Source organism: Malus domestica, chromosome 09 (genome assembly GCF_042453785.1).
Source record: "Malus domestica chromosome 09, GDT2T_hap1".
Lineage (NCBI taxonomy): Eukaryota > Viridiplantae > Streptophyta > Magnoliopsida > Rosales > Rosaceae > Malus > Malus domestica.
Window position 1 is genome coordinate 7,332,813 of NC_091669.1, and position 17,031 is coordinate 7,349,843.

The window sequence follows — 17,031 nt, forward strand, 5'->3', positions numbered from 1 at the left end:
AGAACACTCTTTATACCACATGTGGATCACCTCAAACATCTATATGATCATTGTAATGGTACATATGTGTACGTTGTGCAGTTCCACCTTTAAATTTCCCAAACTTGAAGAGTCAACATATAAAGACCTATGCTTAAAATCAAGTGACCTAGAGCGATTTGATCATAAAAATTTCAATCATTTTAGATAAAGTTGGGATTGGACGGTTGGAGTCCCCACACTCCATTGTTTTGTACTGATTCAGAGGTATGAGTACAAATACTCCAAGCTATCTCAATCATAAAATATTCTATGCCAACAAACAGGTAAGTATTCAACTACCTATCAAAGGTTGGACTAAAAAAACAACGCCACTCTCTCCAACTACCATTCTTCCCTTTGTCTTCCTCTCTCACCTCACCGCCCATTCTTCCCCTATCCTATCCATCATCATGCACAACATTGTCTTTCGAGGATTCTTCCTCCTATTTATACGACTTCGACAACTGCCTTCAATTTCAAACACAGTTTCCTGCACTACTTGCTTTTTTTCTATATATTCGCCCATATATATAAACCCTAGTTGTTGAAGTTTTGGCGGCTCCAATTTTTTTTCATATTTTCAACTCCGATGGCTGACTTGGATCACTCCCACTCCACTTCTGACGACAACTCTGTGGATTCTAGAGGTACCCTTTTCAGAATTTCTTGTTATTTTTCCAATCATATTCCATTTCTTCACTTTCCAATTCCAAATTATATATTTCAACTAGTTGTCCATTTTTCTACTTGTTCTTACTTTTATGGGTGACCCTTTGAAATCTGTGTTTTTGGTTTTACATCTTATATTCTCTTTGAATTTTATATGTTATAAATAGTATGTTTAGCTTTTCTCGACAAATTACTCACAAATAGGCACCTTAATTATATATCACAAATTTTTGCAGAGGAAAGTAGTCAAGACTCTAAGCTTGAATTTTCAGAAGATGAGGAAACTCTAATCACTAGGATGTTTAATCTGGTTGGTGAGAGGTGAGCCATTATTTTCTTCCTCGACTTTTTTATGTATAGTTTTTTCATAATTTCCCTTAACCAACTTGGCTTGGCTAGAGCAGTTTGCTCCTCCTCGGCTCACAATAAGATCGAATCCTCCTCTCCGTAATTAGATGAATTTAGTGCAGTATTTCGCTTGTATATATATATATATATATATATAAAAATTGTCTTGATTTTCCTTATCTTTTCTTTTCTTAGGTGGTCTCTGATTGCTGGGAGAATCCCTGGAAGATCAGCAGAGGAGATTGAAAAGTACTGGACTTCAAGATACTCGACAAGTGAATGAAGTGCCAAAAACAATGAATGGTTCAATGGTGTCTCTCTCTCTCTCTATCAGAGCAGAAAATTTTGGGGGTGTGGTTAACAATGTTTGGGGTGTACTTAATATGCATGGGTTGTTTTTTCCAGTTGCTTAAACAAGGAAGCTAATGGGGTCTGCAAGTGCCCATCTCTCTGTACAATAGTTATTGGTTTAGTGATGTTTGGGTTTTCAGTTTTAACTTCTGTTTATGTAAATTTGGTTGGTTTAAGCTTGCTTAATCTCTCAGATTTTATTAATTTTAGAACTAAGTATTGACTTAGTTGAGATTAAATATTGTCATTATCATGTGGAGGAAACTCATGATTCCTGCACACATTCTGAAAAAAATCCAACACAATATTCCCTGTTCCTCACCAGTCAAAATCTTGGACCACAAGTAAGGCATGGTTTTGCAACTAGAGAACTTATCTATATCTTGATGTAATTGTGACGGTATTCTAAATAAATCGCACTGTTATATATTTACCGTTCCGAGTTCCGTCTGCAAGTTACTAGCTCGGAATAGTGGCATATATAGTGGTATGGTATCACAGGTGTAACTAATTAATTAGTCCTTCTCATTTGCAGTAAAGGTTATGCTGAACCATATTAGCTTTTCGTGTCCTGATTCTTTCAATTTTAAGCTATCTGCCAAGGCTCCTAGTCATGGCAGTAGCATCTTTTTCTTTTATCCACGGTTCTACCAATTGATATATTTCCACAAATAATTGAAATTCAATTTCTTGACTTGTATCTTCAAGTTTTGGAAACTTATAAAGTTCCTCTGTTAAGCCCTGAACGTAGGAAAAAGAAGATGAAAATAGCCTTAAAGTTTTCACCTTCAACGTTTTGCATTTTTAGGTAGTCCGTAGGTCCAAATTTCCAATTTATGAATTTGGGTGGAGGACAATTTCATCTTCACCACATTTGCCAAGCATGAATAAGTATAACTAAACTTCATCATGCAAATTAATTTTCAATCTTCAAGTTTGGTTCATTCTTGGCGAAAGTTTGATTTTAATCCACATAGTTTAGCCGAAGTTCATGAAGTCTAAGCGTAAACTATAAGGATCAAAATCATATAATTTGGCTGAGAAGTCTCTTCGGAGACATACAGTAAAATTTCAATGATATACTTTGGCCGAGAATGAATGCAGTAACTGAATTCTTCATGTTATAGACCCAAAATTAAATCTTTTCTATTTGAAGCATCTCCAACAGATTCTACAAATGTAACTCCTTAGACACAAGTTTGTTGACCTACGTACCAATTTGAAGAGTAAAATTTTCTACTTCAAATATTGTTCTCCAACAGACTCTACAAATTTTAATAGGGTTGTGATATCCGCACACCCTATTTTACTTCTCACACACCCTTCTAATTTTCGGCCGTTGGATCGGATTAATTGAAGAAGATCAAAGGACAAAAATTAACAAGGGGTGTGTGAGAAGTAATTTGGGGTTTTAATATTATATACTATTTAATATGAAACAAGTTGGTTCCATTTTTTTTGTTGTTATTGAATAATTAATAGAGATTGTGAAAAATACACATTATTATAATAAAAAGAATGTTTGAAGACTTGGTTAGAAACTTTCTAGTAGTAATAAATTTGAAGAATGAGTTCAGCAACTCTCTTGGACCAAAGAAATTCTGTGTAGCTCTACGTGTTTAGTTAAAAGGTGAGTTTAACTACTCTTTCGAGATGCTATTAGTTATTATATTTAGATTAGATCACTCTACTTTATGTGATATTGTCCACATGGTGACAGCCAGATGATGATGAGGTTCCCACATGCCATGTTCAACTTAAAACTGGGGAAGAAAAGAAAGTGTTAGAAAACTAAACATGTAGAGCCACATTTTAGTGTTCGAAAACTCTTTACAACAATTAAATTAATTAAGGAGGGCTTTAATGTATAGAAACACTGTATGGTTCCTCACAATAAGAAGTTTTTCTATACGTCTAAATTATAGTTTGATACGTATGTAAAAGTAATTTATTAAAAATTACAGGTTTTACACACATTTGAAAATAAGGAAAACTAATGAAAATTGTTTGAAAACTTTGAGTTTTAACTTTTAACGATAAGGACAAAATAAAGGGTAAAGTGAATAGTACCATGTTTGATTTTTTAGTGTAAAAATATGATTTTTGGTTAAAGTAAACAGTAACGTGTGCTTTTGGTTAAAACTCCTTTGAAAATATATTGTGATTTACATGCATAACGACATGATTCGTTGTAAATAGTCAAATATTTTTTTTGTTTAGTACTGTTTGAAAAGATGAGGCAGCAAGCTAATTCTGCAGAAATCGAAGTGTGAAATTCTAGTAAATCCATCTCTTTGTTATTGTTTTATAGGAGAAGTGGAACCTGAACCCAAGTTGTCGAACATAATCATGATCCAAGGATAAAAATCACCCTTGTGGTCAAAGAAAGTGGTCTAAACTAAAGAGAAGAAAGACCAAGCAAAAGGCAATACACCCTTTATGCTTAGTGACTAAACGAAATCACACACTTTTGGAAAATACTTGATACTAAATCATATACTGTTTTGGCCTGATATATTACTGTATGGATTCCTCATTTTATATTCTCATCTCATCATATTTTATATGGAAAATTAATAAAAAAACTTAAAATTTTTGAGTTTTAACAAAAATAAAAAAATAAAAGATAAAATAAATAATATTATAATTAACTTTTAATATAAAATATAATTTTTCATTAAAATGAAAAATACTAAAAATTTTTCGTTAAAATTTCTTATTTTATATGATGCATTATATGCATGGCCCGAAGACAGCTAGATTAAGCTGAAGGAAAACGATAGGAATAAAAAAAAGCATGCGAGAAAACATGGAAATCGTGGGAATCAATGGATGTATGTTTTTGAAAAGATGGCCAACCTGCTGTGAAATTTGGATAGGATTGAGTTGACGGACTATATAAAATATATTAGATCCTACAAATTATAATAAATAAGCTTAAATGTTAAAATTGTTCTGTGTTTTAGTCATTAGGTCAATCTAGTCCCTGTGTTTTTAATTTGGCTAAGTTGGTCCTTGTGTTTATCTTTGTTAACCAATTAAGGACATTTCCATCTAATTTCGGTAAAAAAATTTATAAATTATGATAAACTTATTTATTTGATTTAACATATTTAAAAATGAAATAAAACTAAAAATTAAAAGAAAAATTATTCTTCTTCCAATTTTCCGACCTCCTCCCTAACATTACCCTCTCTCTTTTCTATGTCAAAACCTTAATCATTTTTCTGATTGGAAATTTTTTCTCTTATATGTATTATTTCTAATTGATTTGCATTTTTTTTTTGTAAAGAAAAAGGGTAATAATATATAATATAATTGTTCTTATGAATTTTTTAAAAGAGATTGAATGAAATGTCCTTAATTGGCTAACAAAGACAAACACGAGGACTAAATTAGCCAAATCAAAAACACAGGGACTAAATTTGCCATGTGACTATAACACATGGACCATTTTGACATTTAAGCCTAATAAATATGTATTGACTGTAGATCAGCAATATTTTGTAAAAAAATTTGGTTATTCTTTACATATCAAATATTTCGACAACATTTATTAAATAAGCACTCCCAATTCGCAATTAAAATAACAACAGTAACATGTACAACTATCTAGGAGAGAAAACTAATCATGCATTAGAGCGACTCCAGCGTTGCAAAGGTTTTCTAGGGCAACTCATTATTGAATTCACCCAGTGAACAGTAACTACCTTTTACATCTCTACCCCTAAACTGAATAACCATGGTAATAAGTAATAAAATATTTGTATTTTTATATTATAAAATAATACAAAATAATTTTATTTGTAATTTCGGATAAGGCACCGAGAGCATCACAATAATTCCCTACCATTTCTTCACATCATGAACTTGGAACTTGTATATTTGGACTCATGGCAACTTTAGGAGCATAACTGGGTCCTTGCATGCACCATTTGTGCACTAGGAAGTGCAGTGATCCTAGACCGAGAGCTTCAAGCTCTAGCTTGTAGTTTCAGGTGAGATTTCCTTGTTCCTTTGAATATTTAGGATTTTCTTGTTGAAGTTGTTTACTAAGGCTGTCTGGAATCGGAGTAGGAATGACATTGATCTATATAAACTGTTTACTAATTCACATGAATCGGAATGAAAAATAATGTAATTACTAAAGTACACCTATTTTAACTAATTATTTTAAGAAATTTTAGTCTTGAATTTTTTTTACTAAAGAGATTTTTATTTTTTATTTTTTTATAAAAAATTTCTTCTTGATGTTGGAGAAGACTCTAGATGCATGTAGAAGACTCCTAATCACATAAATTAGTTCAAATTTGACATAAAAAATTAATTTTTTATTTGCTTCTAACTCCTTTATCACCTTAAATCAAGTAAAACTAATGAAACATTTTATATCCTTTTCTCTCTCGCTCCCTCTCTTCTGCATCTTTCTCTGTAGCCTCTTGACCAAAATGCTCAACAAATTTCGACATCAAACTCTCGTCTACCCAAGGTTGCCCCAGCACACATATCCACGTCCAACCATCTAATGAGGCCACACCACCCCATCAACGAAAAAGTCCAATTTCACAGAGTGAAAGTGATAAGAAGTTCTTTCCTTCTATCTTGTTTAGGTCTGCAAATCACAATGTCCTTCTCAATTGAATTTGTGAAATGACGATTTCGACGTTCATTGTTCCAGATCACGTTTGTCGTTGTGGCATTGTTCCTGATCTCGGGCAATCGTTGTTCCAGACTGTAGGCGTTCTTTGTTCCAGTCGTCGATTGGTAAACACGCCATTAATGGTTAAATTTTATTCTTTTGTTGTGCATGCTTTCTGTTTCATTTTTCCAGAATCCGGCGAGAAAATTCGGCGAGCTTTGTGACTAAACCCGACCAATCTTGACCATGGTTATATTACTCATAGAGCAGTCTCAGTCGGCGGCTCAGCCGCAACAGCAGCAGCTGATGGTGTAGAACTCCGTCGGAAGCCTCAGCTTCAACAACAACATGTCGAATGAGGACAATGAGATGTCAAGGTCGGCGTATGCACCGATGTCGCACATCAACCACACGTCACACAACCCTCAGGCTCTTGGGTTGTCGATCCCCGCCTGGCCTCTCACTCGGGCCTCCCACGAGCCCCATCTCCCGCATGGGCTAGAGCTGCAGTTGAGGTAATTGGGTTGGAGTAACAACCGGTCTACCGGGCTATTGAATACGGTGGAGCTGCTTTTATGGGCTGGTTTGATAACATTGGATTAGATTAAATAATATTTATTATTATGATTAAGGTACGTTAAATGAATATTTGGCATGTGGCTTTACTCTTGGCGCCTCTCCCTTTTCTCTCTTTCTTATTATCTTTTAGGTTTTATTTTAGAGAGGTTAAGTTTCAAGTTTGTCTACCACTTAGTACTATGTCTAGTGGTATTCTTCTTCACTTGTAAGTAAGAGATCTTAAGTTCGATTCTCGTCAAAGGTGAAGTTGAACCACATTATTATGACAAACTTATTGTAAGACTTAGCTCACTTCCTTACCCCATTTAGTGTAGATTCTATTGTTTGTTAAAAAAAAAATCTAAAATTTGCCTTTCTTTTTCTTGTTCATGTCCCTCATGCCTTTTTTTTTTTTTTTAACAAACGATATTATCTACACTAAAGGGGTGCGAGAATTGGCTAGCAATAATGTTGTTTAAATTCCCCTTTGACGAAAATTGAACCTAAAACCTCTCACATACAAGTGAAGAGGAGCACTTGTCACAGCTCGTCCCAAGATTTTCATCGGGAAATGTGAGATGACAGAATTACCCTCGGACGTTTTTGGGGTGTGAATTATGTTTGGTTTAATTTTGGGATTTTTGGAACCAATTAGAACTAAGATTCTTCTTAGTTTTGGTTGGTGGCTTTTTGGACCACACAAATCCCTATTACCTCTCTCTCTCTCTTATCTCGTGTCTCTCTCTTCCCTCTCAGCTCTCTCTCTCTCTCTCTCCATTTCAAACTGCACGGACCACACCCAAATACCGTCAAAACTTCACGGATCGTCGTGTTTGAGACCACCATCGTGTTCCTGGAGACCACACTAACTCCTTGGTACCCATTTCAGGTAAGAAACCTTTCGATTTCACGTTGAAAACTCAAGGTCCGAATTGAGCACTGTTCACGAACTTTGTAATGGTTGGTTTTTAGGACAATCCAAGCTCACAGTGAGCTCTAGGAGGTTCCCATGAAGCTCGGGGACGTTCGTTTGGAAGTTTTGGACGTCGGGAGCTCTAGTTCGAAGGTGTCCGATTTTGGTGAAATTATCCCGACGAGTTTTCGAAGGATTTGGAAGTTTTAAAAGGTATAGCCTTCTTCCTCTCGAAATTTGTGAAGTTTTGGTGAAAATTTCGTGAAAAATGGTGCAAAATCGAGCGAGAAAATGGCTATTGTAGGTTACCCAGTTTTCCGGCGCCGGCGAGATTTTCTGGCGTTTGGAGGTAGGGGATGACGCGCGTGCGGCATTGAAAATTTTATCTAAAAATACCTTGACGTCCGTGACGTCGAGTAGGTCACTGTGGTATATTCATATACCCAAATTGAGTATCGTATAAGAAGTTATTACGTATTGTTGGTTATGTGCTTTAAATAACGTTTTTATAGTTGTTTCACATATAGGTGAAACTTATCCCGAAGACGAGTGCGTTCAAGGGTGTCACGGGGGTTACGACCCTTCGACATACCAGTGACTGGGCAGTTCTTTTCTGTTTATACCTATATACTACTGATTTTTCCCAGAAATTGAATATAAATGAAAGTATGTTTTAAAATGCCGTGCATGCATATTATATGAATTATATGAATTAATATTTGATGCATATATGTGAAATAGTATTGTGGACGCACATGTGAGTATCAGGTGAGTTTTATGTTGTTCATATGGTTTATTGATGATGTGAATTGTGTTGATAGCTCATAACCTGCACCCTTGGTGTTAGTGCTTATATTATTCACCCCGCACCACACGCTCACCTTGGATCCAAGTAGGTGCATGTCGTACAGATCACTAGAGGTGGTTCCGACATGTCGTACAGACCATTAGAGGTGGTTCCGACTTGTAGGTGACTTTAGATTATTATACAATTGTTGATGAGAGAAGCACTAGAGCGTATTCTTACACCATTCTTGTCGTACAGACTACTTCAAGTAGTTCCGATTTATGTGCAGAGTAGTGCCGTACAGGTCACAGTGGTGACTCTGGTTGGGTTGGATATTGAGCTATAGAATTAACCATACAGGACAACTACAGGGTCTCCGGTTGATTCATTATTTCACCTGTTATATTGATGCATCCTTATCATGTTTTGAATCATAGCATGGCATATTCTTGAAAAGTGTTAAAGACTTGTGATTTGAGTTTTGCTGTAATATATGATTATGAATATACTATTTTTCTGGGAAAGTATACAAGTTTTACAGCGAGGGGTTAGAAGTGTTGTTTAATGAAATATTTTTGAAAAGCTTTGTTTTACTGACCTACTCAATCTTGTTTTGCGCCCCCTCCAGGTTCTAGTTAGCAGTGTTGGAGGCTCACGAGGATTCCCACGGCATTCTGCCAGACTACTTATATGTAGGACTCACCTTTGGGTGTTGTAATTTAGTTATGGTCTTACTTGACTGCACTTAGTACTTATGCTCTGAATATGTGTGTTTCACACTTAAACTCACTTTAGCATGTTAGTTGGATATTATTGCTAGTATTTGGTTTTTATTCCTTTGTATTTCTTTTATCTTTTGCTTCCGCATCTCACTTTTGGTTACATCACGCTCACGTGACGGCCAGCACGCCTTGATTCTAGGATCGGGGTGTGTCAGCACTACTAGACTGTAGTACTAAATGACATGTCCCCCCTCTTTTTATGCGTTTTTGTTGTTGCATTTCGAGGGGTAAAGTTTAAGTACCCCTTTTTTTATGTACTTTTTGTTTTTACATAATGAGGGGTAATATTTATATCATTTGGGACAAAGTGTAATTTTTTTTTCCATATAAATAAAATTCTCTCGTACACCAAAGTTTCATTAAAAAAGAAAGATACATTGTACGAAGAAATAAAAAAAAATTTATTCAACTTAAAGGTTGAATATAAATTACTCATTAAAAAAATTTAAACCTTCCAATTCCCGATAACGATTAATTCGATATATTTCTTTCATGTATGACTTCTAATCTTCTAAAATAAAATAAAATGTCATCCACCTTTATCTTAAATATATCTCGTAATTAAAATTCAATAAACATAAACGGACAATATCTTATTAAATATTTAATTGTTCCGGGCCTAAAGTGATGGACTAGGGCTTGGCCCTTCAATTGAAGTGTTACATCTTTCTGAAGTTGATCGGGCTAACAAGCCAGGGGGCACACGTTAGCCTTAACCATGATGTGACACTTTCATACATGGCCCATATATCACCAACCAAAGAATATAATTCTTATTGCGACCCAAAGATTTGTTGCTCAAAGTCAAGTCATGAAAATAAAATTACTATGATATATCGGTTGATAATAAACTATATTTTATGTAAGGCGTTTTCGGTAGTAACAAAAAAAGAATAATGCTTATATTTAATGTGCAGTTTGATTTCTATTAATCATTCTTTTTCTTAACAACTAATAATTTAATTGACTAACGCTATCGTTCGTAAAAAAAAAAATTTTAAAAAAAGGGTTCGTCTACTGGATCTTAATAAAAAATAAGGTAGTGATACCATTTAATTTGATTATTTTTTGTTCACTAAACGACGACATTTTGTATTTCATTAAACCCAAAGTTGAGATGATCTAGAGAACCACCAGCAAATTTCCTTGTTGCAGCTCCCAAAAAGCATCCATCAGAATCCCTGATCACAATCACAGCACTGCCAGCCTCAGAATTGTTGTTCCACGCCCCATCCACATTGATTTTGAGGTAATCCAGTGGGGGCCTAGACCATCGAGAAATGATCAGCTGGTGATTGGAAACAGATGGCTTGGACATAATCTTCAGATATTCCTGCCACCAATTGAAGGCATGACAAACTACGACGTTGGGTATAGGATTCACGATTCCCCCTCCCCCAGAACTTAGAGTTCCTTGCAGTCCATATAGCCTACTCATCATCAGGATACCATCAAAATTTGCTTGATTCAAACTTTTCGACATCTGTAACGCCCATTCCACGACAGATTCATTGTTCTGAGGCGACTGGCAGGCGCCCATTGGGATGAAATCCATACAGCTCTTGCAAAAGGACACTCCAACAGAAGATGGCGCGTAGACTCATTCTCCGCCCTACACTGAATACGATGAGGGTCCACCGGAATATCTATGTTTACGATTTGAATCTGCTGTTGTAGGGACGATATTAGATATTAGTCTCCAGGCCATCATTTTTACTTTAGGTGGAATGCAGGCCTTCCAAAGTTTATCCCAAAGACCACCAAATGGACAACTCGGTGATGAAGTGGAAGCGGCGAGAGAGGGCGGAAGAATCCAGTTTCGAGCAATGTGATAAACGCGTTTGACGGTGAAATGCCCATTCTTATCATAGTGCCAAACTAATTTATCCTCCACTGGACTTGCTCAAGGGAATAGATTGAACGAGGTCCACTTCCTCATTCGAGAGAACCGAATTTAGGAGGTCCACGTTCCACCTGAAATCATCCATAATAAAGTTGCGGACACCAGAGATATCCGTATCACCGGCTTCCGCTGTATAAACCTGGAAAGTGGATGGGGGTTGGCAGCCACCTAGCTATCACCCCAAACACGCATGGACCTGCCGTCCCCAATCTGCCATCTTGACCCTCGTTAAAATGTACTGCAAGAACATCCTAATTAGCAGGGTAATTTAGTCTACACCATAATGGTAAACCTTACTGTAGAGATTCCAACATAATTTGGTCGGATTAAATATAACGTTTGAATAATTGTGTAACTTTAGAGTGGAAACTTGGACGATTATTGTGTAATATTATCTTAGACCTTGTACGTTCATATCATGTTATAATTCAATTACGAATTTATAATGTTGTGTAAGTTTATAACATTTCCTAGTCATAACTTACGTCTACGCAGTGATAAAAATGTAATTGGTATAATAAACGTTTATTTGGTGATTCAATCACATTGAAGTATAAAAACCTACTTTGACAATGTAATACAATGTCCACAATGTAACTACCAACCTTGTTATAGTAATAATCACGTCATTCCTTGTTATTAACTTGAACCTTATCATTATGTAACTTTAGAGAAGAAAGCTAAGAGGTTTAAGATCATTGTGTCCAAATTTCATAATTTTCCATGAAGTCAAATGTTCCAGTTTTGCAAGTTAATCTGGCAGAAATTAATTATCATAAGAACTGTGCTACTATGGAGAATCAAGATTTGAAGTCCCTTTCGCTTTTTTTCTAGCAACGTGCATTTATGCTTGGAAAACTAAGACATAGAGCTATGTTTCCCATATATTTTTAGAACTTTCAAAATGTGGAATGACCTCAAAATCGGCGTGCAAGTCATACGACATATTCTCCAAGCCAAAAGGGTTCTTTTCTAGTCCATGTCATCAATTGTTTAGGAATTTGTTTTGCTTGTATTTGAATATATTTACTACGATTGAATCGTGTGCTTGCGAGTTGTTTAAATTAATCTATTATTTAAGTTAGTTTAAATACACATCCGTTAAGGCCTTTCTTCTTCAGCTCACTGCGTCTTGAGTTCAGACTTTCTCTTATTCTTTAGTGTAGATTGTGTAGAATATCGCGTGTAAATAAAATAAAATATTTTTACATAGGTGTCCTCAATGAAAGTTGTATGGAAACCACATTAGTAGTTAAGCACGTCAATTTTCAAGACGTTACTTTATTAAAAGAAAGACATCTAATTTCTAGCGCGTGTATGTAACAGTAAATCATTGTCTCAAACAACTTTGGAGAAATATTTTAGTCATCTTAATTTTTTTATTAAGTACATATTTTTGGACATATTGACAATTAATTATTACTATGTGAAGACTAAAGAAAGTTGAAGCTTTACCATAAAACTAATTGACAATATACGTTCATAACACAAATTGGATGATGTGGAGAACGTGTACCGTTGGACTCACATGTGTACCAACCTACTCTGATACCATGATAAAAGTTGAGGTTCCACCGTAAAATAAAAAATAATGCTAGGGAGATCATCTATTTAAACCATATTTTTTAAACCATATGATTTAGTTGTTGATGATTAGATTATTACTTAAGTATTGATTAACATGTTGATTTCCTATTGATGACATACCAAAAGGTTTGCAAATTTGGTCCAAAAAGTTGGTTTACCTAACATTATTCACTTATAGGCCCTTGTAAAGTTCCCTTATACAGTTTCTCCTTTCACTAATGTGGATACCTTTTAACCTTCACAATCTAGAAATAAATTTTTGATTCTAAAGAAATTATAACTTATTGTAATGTGAAATAAGGATCGAATTTTTATGACCACATAAAAATTATTTCTTTATGCAGTATCAGGATAAAACTATTTGCACCAATTTTTTCACTATTCAAGTTGTAATTCTCATTGATCAATATCGAAACAAATATGACATCTCAAAGAAAATATTATTGAATTGGTGTTGGAAAAGGAAGAGGGAATGAGGGATTCCGATGATATGTGAGATAAGAAGGTTCTTTGTTTCACCTCGAAGTGCTCAAAATCCAAAACATGGCGCCTGCAAAGATTAGCAGCAGCAGCTATAGAGGACCACTGGAAATAAGTTGATGAGTTGAGTCCCATCTCGATCTCCATCTTACCTCATCGTGACAATTATAATTTTTTTTTTGCCAAATCCCAAATCCCAAAGGAGCCTTTCTTCCTTGTAATTAAGGTCTAAAATATTAATGGTATCGAAAATATTGATAGTTCAAAAACACGAAAATTTCGATGGAAATATCGGGATATTATCCGTATTAATAAAAATTGAATAAAAATCACGGAAATTGTAAGAAAAACTTGTAAATTTTTATTGAAACTTTGCAGGATGTTTATTTAGTCAATTATCTATTAGTTTATCACAAAAAATTAGAAGAAAATGTATTGCATGATGGATTTAACTGATTTAATTAAGTTGATTATATAGCGAGTTGACATACATTGTGAGTGTAGAAAATATGTAATAATTAATGAAAGAAGTTTAAACACACCATAATCATTTATATATAATGAATTAGTATAATTGTTTACACTTTATACATTGCATGGTAAGATACATGAGTGACTTAGTACCACATAGAGTTCCTATGAGGTTCAAAATTTTCACCATCTTCATCATCTTTATGTGTAGAGTAAGTGTAAAATGGGAAGGGTTCGAATCCCCTTGGTGTTTTTTTTTAAATATAGAAATTTATCATAGATTAGGTAACCAACAAGATTTGAATCCACATCGTAGTGCAAGGGCAATACATCTCTCTACCATTGTGATAGCCAATTATACTGAGGTTTTGGAGGGTATCAATTAGAGAGGGTGAGAGGTATTAAATTGGTGGAGCAGGATTAGTTTATCCGGTGTGTAATACGGCAAGTCAAATTGAAACATGCATCCTGTCTCTCAGAAACTCTCTTAAGAGCGCATCAGACTAACACCCCAAACCCCCGAATCCCCTTTCAATGTGTGAAATTGAAACATGCAATTGTCACCTCTCTCTCTCTCAAGCTGTCATGTCATGTCACGCAAAAAGAGAAACACAGAGAGCGCATGCAGATCCCAGGACCCATCACCACCGTCCAATCCAACCTGTGTACTTCTCTCCCACCCGAATCGTCCGATGCTCACCAACTCCATTCTACAGAACTCTGATTCAAATCAAAGCTCACGCCTTTAGCTTTCATTGTTGACTGAGCTTTAAAAGATAACAGAGAGCAGAAGAAGAAGCGGAGAGAGAGAGAGAGAGAGAGAGAGAGAGAGAGAGAGAGAGAGAGAGAGAAAGAGAGAGATAGATAGATAGATAGAGGAAATGGCGGGAACGAGTGGGAGTGGGAGGAGCGAGAGCGAGAAAGAGAAGACCAAGATGAGGGAGAGGCAGAGGAGGGCCATCACCACCAAAATCTTCCACGGCTTGCGTAAGCACAGCGGCTACCGCCTCTCTCCCCGCGGCGATCAACGAGGTGCTCCGGCATATCACCACAGAGGCAGGCTGGCTCGTTGAACCCGACAGCACTACCTACTGCCCACCCAACGTAACACACCTCCCTCTTTTTTTCAGTTTTTCCTTTCCTTTGCTTTCCTACATTTTCTCACAAGCGACCACTCCAATGGCAACAGCGACACTAACCCCAAGCAGTAGCGTGGTGATTGGAGGTGGTGAGTGTTCAACCACAGCATCTCCAAGTCGATTCCCCGCTTTCAAGTATTTTTGGGTTTCATCTCGCGATATTAACGATATTATCAATAATATCGTGATATATTGCCCAAATAATGTATTAAAATGCTGAAAATATCGACAAAAATATTGATATATTGACGATAATTAAGTGGATAAGTATGAAAATATCGTCATCTAAAAAAAACAATATTATCGACGAAATATCGCCGATAATATCGATATTTAAGACCTTACTCACAATACATGTTTATCTCAGTTCAATACCCTGATCTGGTGCTTCGTCACTCGGACGGTGTAAATATATCCCCTCCTTATCCATGACGTATATGCATGCACATATGTTATCGTCCCAATCTTACTTTTCTATCGCACATCACCAACCTAACCATCATATAATTGCCAACTTGCCAACTATCCCATAGACCACTAGTAATGTTATATATTAGGACGTTGATTATGTTTTTATATAAGACCAACATGTGTAATAATGCATGTGTAGGGCATGACGTACGCAGAGTTAAAAAATCTATTCTTATTATATTTTTCATGTTATATTTGTCATATCTCTAATAAAATAGAACCTACATATATTGATAAACTTACTTCTAATATGGTATAAATATAGTATAAAAATTGTTCTATATGTAGCATTGCTCTACAAAGTTTTCCAACTTGTTCATCAGAGATCGGGCTTTCCAATTTTGAGCAAATTATGCAGAGAAATGTTGTTTTACCAAATAGATAGTCAGTCAACATTGGATATTGACTTTCGTCGTTAATAAAATTTAAATAAAAAAGCTGACAATATAAGTTGGCCAAAAGAATATTGAGATATATAACTATGTGTTTTTAAACATGTAATCTCATATATTTTGGTGCCGTTTTATATCTATTTCATTTTTAGTTTTTATTTTTGTGAATATTGCAAAATTTATTTGGTAATTACTTTCAGTTTCAAAAAAATAAACTCAAAATAAAAAGTTGAAAGCCAAATTATGAAATTCAAGAAATTAGTTTTCACATTCTGATTTTCGATTTAAAAAAATAAATAAATACAAAAGCTGAAAACTAAAAACGAAATAGTTAGCAAATATATAGACCCTTAGGTCATTAGCTATACTTCTTGTATCTAGTTTTATATATGGCTTTATGTGTATTTCACTTTCCTGACCTATTTGTGCTACATGGTAATAATATAAAGGAAAACTTTATTTGAATCCACTATACTTTCTTAATTTCTACCCTTAGCTTACTCTCTACACTTATTGTGTTTAATAAACTATCAACCTCTCTTTAAACTCAAATTAACTACCTAAACTACCCACACAAGTACCCAATTCAACATTTAATTTTTTTTTATACCCACCCAAAAAATAAAAAAGCACGTATATCATTGAACTTTTAAACTTATTAGGTTGACAATATGTAATTGTCAGCAAAGATTCATCTCCCCAATGGTTTAAAAGAACAAAATCAGAAACTATGAGAAATTTCATATCAAGAGTGAACAATTTTATCAAAAAAAAAAAAAAAACTTAAAAAAAAGAAAAGAAGAGAGAGCTAATTATAGCCTTGGGAATAAATTCATAATGATTCACGATTTGTAAGCTAAGCTATCATTCTCTTGCAGAGAAAACATTATGAACATACTATTGATAATAAAAGAAGATACAACAGTAAACCAGTTATTTTCTTCCGTCAATTATGCAAAGGGAAAGATGGAAAAACATATTTTCCAAAAACATATGCACATGCCTTCAAAAAAAAAAAAAAAAACATTTGCACATAGGATAGCATTTAACACAAGTTTACCATCTTTGTAGGAAATCTCCCATTTGCAAGGCTCTTCTGAGTTTTTTAAAACATGCATCTGCAGAAACAAAAAGGAATAAAAGAGAATTTTGGATCCCCAATTATTCGTCATATAATTGAACATTCATAACTCTTTGTTTACAAGGATATATTCTATAGTAAAATAGTTTGGGTTAAGCAGTTCTACTGCAAGCAAATTGTTCGAAATTATCGATTTGATTTATCATGCATTGATACACAAATTATCTTAAAACAAAAAAATCGTCTTTGCAACAAAAATTAAAACTTTTACTCAAGAAAACAAAAGACATCGTGGAAGATCGCATGGCTTCTTTACAACAAAGCACGCATGCACAGTTCATCTTCATGATAAATCGCATATAGCTGCAATCTTAGACTCCTAAACTCCTAAAAACTTGAAATCAAATGAAAGAAAAAGAGGTGATTGGCATAAATCCTT

General features: G+C 34.8%; 1 protein-coding gene across 1 annotated transcript; it reads left to right on the forward strand.

Moving 5' to 3' along the window:
- The first annotated feature begins 260 nt into the window (after window positions 1-260).
- Window positions 261-1,535, forward strand: LOC103442595 (transcription factor CPC-like). Its single transcript, XM_008381402.4, has 3 exons — window positions 261-668; window positions 927-1,011; window positions 1,234-1,535. The coding sequence occupies exons 1-3, from the start codon at window positions 611-613 to the stop codon at window positions 1,319-1,321; spliced, it is 231 nt and encodes a 76-aa protein (XP_008379624.1). The 5' UTR covers window positions 261-610; the 3' UTR covers window positions 1,322-1,535.
- The last annotated feature ends 15,496 nt before the right edge of the window (window positions 1,536-17,031 follow it).